Here is a 4,596-nt window from a genome sequence, read left to right as displayed (position 1 = left end):
AGCCGAATATTGCATAGCTTTTTTTTGCACAACATTGCACACGTACTTTTTTCTGATTTAATCTTTAATATTGGAGTTACATTCACTTTGTTCACATACTTGAATACATATGTTTTGTATATGTCCCCTCATACATATTATTCTTCTTCTGTTCATTTCTATTATATTTTCATTATATTTCTTTTTTTCCTGTAGTATGATTTTAATTGCTATTTTATTTGGGGGGGGGGGCACGGTGGAACTGTGTGTGTGTGTGTGTGTGTGTATTTTTATCTTACTATGAGTATGTACCATGGACAGTCGGAAAAGCATTTCACTGCACGTTGTACTAAGTATGGTTGTGTACGTGACAAAACTTGAATTTGACAGTTTTTGGGATTTATTTATTCAATAAAGAGTTTAGTAACCGGAAATGATGAATGAAGAAATTTTTACCTGTTGAATTGGACAGTGTGTGGAGCCAGACACCTTCGGTGGGCTAGTAATCCATTCTGATCCATAGGAAAATGAAAGAAAAAATCTCTCACTGCCTGTTGGTGTTCCAATAAACGTTCCGAATGAACGCCTTCTGTGCGCCCTTCTTTGCCCCATCCATACCCAGAGCACAGCATGCTACAATGTCATCTTAAGAAATGTTGGGCCATTTCAGAAAATCTAAGTTGGTACCTCTGATCAGTAAGACCCCAGTAGGCGGGCACACCTTTAGATATTGAGCACCTAAACTCTGGAACAGTACCAGTTACCGTCATGTTGCACATCTCTGAGATGAACACAGGTAGGATGTGAATCTTCTGCCCTCAAGTAAAAACTGACACATTCAGAAAGGAAGAAAGGAAATAACACTTATCACTTATTGAAGTGAACAACTGGCAACAGTCCTCATCTCTTTCGAGCGAAGGTACCGCCATGAATTAATCGTTATTCCGCCAGCTCTTCAGCAGCCATAGGGTCCCTGGGTAGCGGTGCTACTGCTCAGCCAGGAAGGTGTGTCTCAAAGCCTCAAAGGCTGAGACACGCTTGGATGGGTTAAAGACCAGAAACTGCTGTGGGCACACCGACAAAACACAGTCAATCCCCTGTTCCAACACACCCCTGCAAAGAAACCTGTATCCCTGCAGTGGTCCTCAAGCCTGCTTCTCGTGGCTTACAGTACATCGGGATCTCCAGTCCAGAACTTGGGCCCTCGATTAAATGGACTGTTACCAATTTAGCCTTTTCTCACAGCGCTGGGCTAGTGAGGTATTCCAGCTGCCTTTAAACTGGTTCCCCCCATCACACCCTGGCAGGAACGGGCTGTGAATTCTGATTTAGAAACAAAGTCATTCTCATTAACTCAGAATCCAACAGGGCATTTCACCAACATCCCAAGGAGTGTAGATGTGGATATGCCAATCCCAAAGTACCGTCAATCAGTGACCAGTTCACTAATAGGAAGACCATTGCTCCAATTTCCAAAAAAAAAATACTTCCATCTCCTACTTTACACACTATTGCAAGACTCGCATCCATTAAAACTTACCAAGAGCAGGTCCCTCTCTTCCTGGTGCAAGTTCGGCAGCAGCTGATTTAAGGTATTACCACTCTTCCAGTTGGCAGGGTACGGGATGGGGCTCTCGGTAGGCCAGTCCTCCTGTGCAGGCAGGCCGATCACACTGAGGACCAACAAGGAAGAGTTACACACTCGAGCTATCTGGGAACACCTAATTTGACTCTAACCTTAACGCAATGTGACTCTTAACCTTAACCCAATTTAACCCTAAGTTACTCTGTAAGCATTGATACCCCCAGCCTGCAAAGCTACAAAGCATCGCTGACCATGAAATCATCTCACTATTAAAGAGGACATGTAGTGACTTACTCTATGATTTTCTGGAGCTGCTGTATGTCAGAATAGCCGCAAAACAAGGGTCTGCCAAAAAGAAGTGCAGCCAGATGTGTGTTACACGCAAGCGTGTCTCCGTGATGCAGCGGGGGGTGTACAGTGGTTTACTGTGCTCTCCCTACCTGAGGAGGAAGAGCTCAGCGAAGATGCAGCCAGTGCTCCACATGTCCACGGAGGACATGTAGCCGAAGTGTAGCAGGACCTCCGGAGCTCTGTACCACAGGGTCACCACCTGAGGAGCACATACCCACAGGAAGTGATGTCATCATCTAGAGAACAGCAAAGAATGTGTCAGGCTGCATAAGACCACAGGACTTTGTTATGAATTTATTACAGGGTGATGGGTTTAGGAGGCAGAATACTTAGTTTAGTTTCTGTCCAGTGACATATTCACTTGTACAAATTGTTAGGGTTAAAACACTAGCATGTCAGGATCCAGTCAGTGCAGACTTACGATGGGCGTGAGAGCCATGTGGTGGCTGTAGATCCGCGCCAGACCAAAATCCGCAATCTTGATCTCACCGTGGCTGCTGACCAGCACATTTTGCGGCTTCAGGTCTCGGTGCACCAGCATGTTGGTGTGAAGGAAGTCTAGGCCTCGCAGCAGCTGTAACATTATGTCCTGCGAGGACAGGAGGAGATACATGGGGACACCTTTTTCTTTTACAGAAAGGAGGAAACTGGAGGGACACCTGTACCAACTGACAGGCTGATCCAAACCTGTGCAGTAAATCAAATCATAGCCATGTAGGTGCATGAGTGTGTAAGCTTTTTTTGTTTTTAAAAATGAAATGTGTATAAATGAGTAAATAATGGTAGTAGCTTAGTATGAAAACCTCAGTCACTTTGGAGAAAAGCATCAGCTAAATGAAAAAATACAACAGTATTAACATAACGGAGACTGAATTCACATAACATAATGGTTTTCAGAAAATTACATGGGTAACTACATTAATGACATAAACTATTGTGGATCAAAGGTTTAACAGTTGATATTGCATGGACTATGACAAAAAGGACATCTCACCTTAATTTTCCCCCTGCTGAGACCAGTCTCTGCTACCGAGGCAAGAAATGCACACAAATCTTGATCAACATATTCAAACACTAAAGTCAGCTCTGGGGTCTGATTTTCGACTTCAACTGAAACATCTAATAACCTAGAAAACAAGTAATATGAATTAATAAATTTAGAACTCAGCCTTACCCTGAATAAACAAATAGAAAAGAGCTCTACTTACACTCAGAGATCAACAGCTGGTTTTAACTGTCCAGAAACAGGGCAGTAATACTTTGCTGTATTACTACTATACTGTACTATAATATTATCCATAATGACTTGTAATATGTATACACTGATACAGCACTCATGTATTTTTGCAGGTCAGTTCAGAGTAAATACTTTGATCAAGAGTACTGCAGCAATAGCACCAAGTGGGGCTTGAAGAAACAACCTACAGGTTACAACAGGGTTCACATAACCTGCAAATATAACCCAGAAAATGGTAATGTGTGGTGAGCAGGTCATGTAATTGTTAGGGCCGTTTCCCTGCAATGCTAAGGTCCCAGGTCCGAATCAATTCTCCTGCTTTAATAGGCTCGACCAAGGTACCTACCTTGAATGAACCAAGAATACCTAGCTGTGTAAATGAATCAAGTTGGATTATTCAACATTGTAAATCACACGGAGCAGAAGTTAAATGATAAATAATGAAAATTATTTATATTCTTATTCTTATTCTTATTCTTATTATTATTATTATTATTATTATTATTAACAACAAACATGACAATAAAAACATCTATGAGGAGGGTTTTTCGATTTACTTGACCACGTTGGGGTGGTCGAAGGCCTCCAACTTGCGCAGCAGTCCCACCTCGCGGATCACGAAGGCAGGCACGCCTTCCTCCATCTGCTCGAGGACCCTGACCTTCTTGAGGGCCACGAGGCGCTGGCAGCCGCCGGTCTCGCGTGCCTTGAACACGCGTCCGGAGGCGCCCTCACCCACAGCAGCCAGGACCTCGTAGCGGCCGGCCTCCATGCTGTACCCTTACACCTCGGCATGGGGTCACAAGCACATTAGTGTTACTCCACATTACTGAGTGCACAAATTGTACTTTTTGTAAGAGGTATGTTGCTGTGAAGAAAAGCTCCTGCTAAATGAATTAAATTCTCAACTTGTTCCCAAGATTGCACCAGTGACTGTACTTGAATCTGAAGTTCAACAGTTTAACAAATAAGCAATCAGGGCTGCACACATTAATATTTTAATACAAACTACCTAGGTTTTCCACTCAATTTTAAACATCTCAGCCTGACAAAAAAATTACCACTGGTAAACAGACTGAGGCTAACCCAAGAAAAACAACCGGGAAGAGTCAAAACTGGTCAGCATTTGCTATCTTTTGTTCTGAAACAGCTGTAGAGTACTAAAATGACTAATTTACTGCATGTTTTGATGGCAAGGCAGCACCTACGAACTATAACATAACAGGATAAATAAGACTTAATATGGCCTAGCAGTCAAACATCTAGATGAAGTCATTTTTTTTTTTTTTTTTTTTTAATTAAACCTTATTTAATAAAGTGATCAATAAAATACACAACCAAAAACAAACATCAAAAAATCCACAGTCAAACAAACCCAAAACCATTTTTCCTACAGTTGGTCAACAAAACTTACTAAATAGCCATTACATAAAATACATTATCA

General features: G+C 42.0%; 1 protein-coding gene across 1 annotated transcript; it reads right to left on the bottom strand.

The window, feature by feature from the left end:
- Window positions 1–965: 965 nt before the first annotated feature.
- Window positions 966–4,273, bottom strand: LOC114909700 (cyclin-dependent kinase 6-like). The gene is made up of 7 exons (XM_029249525.1): window positions 3,710–4,273; window positions 2,910–3,042; window positions 2,337–2,504; window positions 2,005–2,114; window positions 1,859–1,909; window positions 1,520–1,652; window positions 966–1,043 (listed from the first exon to the last, which is right to left on the bottom strand). The coding sequence occupies exons 1-7, from the start codon at window positions 3,922–3,924 to the stop codon at window positions 966–968; spliced, it is 888 nt and encodes a 295-aa protein (XP_029105358.1). The 5' UTR covers window positions 3,925–4,273.
- Window positions 4,274–4,596: the final 323 nt, after the last annotated feature.

Source organism: Scleropages formosus, unplaced genomic scaffold (assembly GCF_900964775.1).
Source record: "Scleropages formosus unplaced genomic scaffold, fSclFor1.1, whole genome shotgun sequence".
NCBI lineage: Eukaryota > Metazoa > Chordata > Actinopteri > Osteoglossiformes > Osteoglossidae > Scleropages > Scleropages formosus.
Note: the sequence above shows the minus strand (reverse complement) of the source record. Positions and strands in the feature narration are given on the sequence as shown.

What these genes read in the sequence shown, in the direction of transcription:
- LOC114909700 (XM_029249525.1), bottom strand. Translation starts at nt 3,924, where the DNA reads ATGGAGGCCGGCCGCTACGAGGTCCTGGCTGCTGTGGGTGAGGGCGCC. An exon ending in GCTGAGCTCTTCCTCCTCAG is followed by an intron (nt 1,910 to 2,004) that starts GTAGGGAGAGCA and finishes TCTTTTTGGCAG; the next exon opens with ACCCTTGTTTTGCGGCTATT. An exon ending in CAGCTCCAGAAAATCATAGA is followed by an intron (nt 1,653 to 1,858) that starts GTAAGTCACTAC and finishes GTTGGTCCTCAG; the next exon opens with TGTGATCGGCCTGCCTGCAC.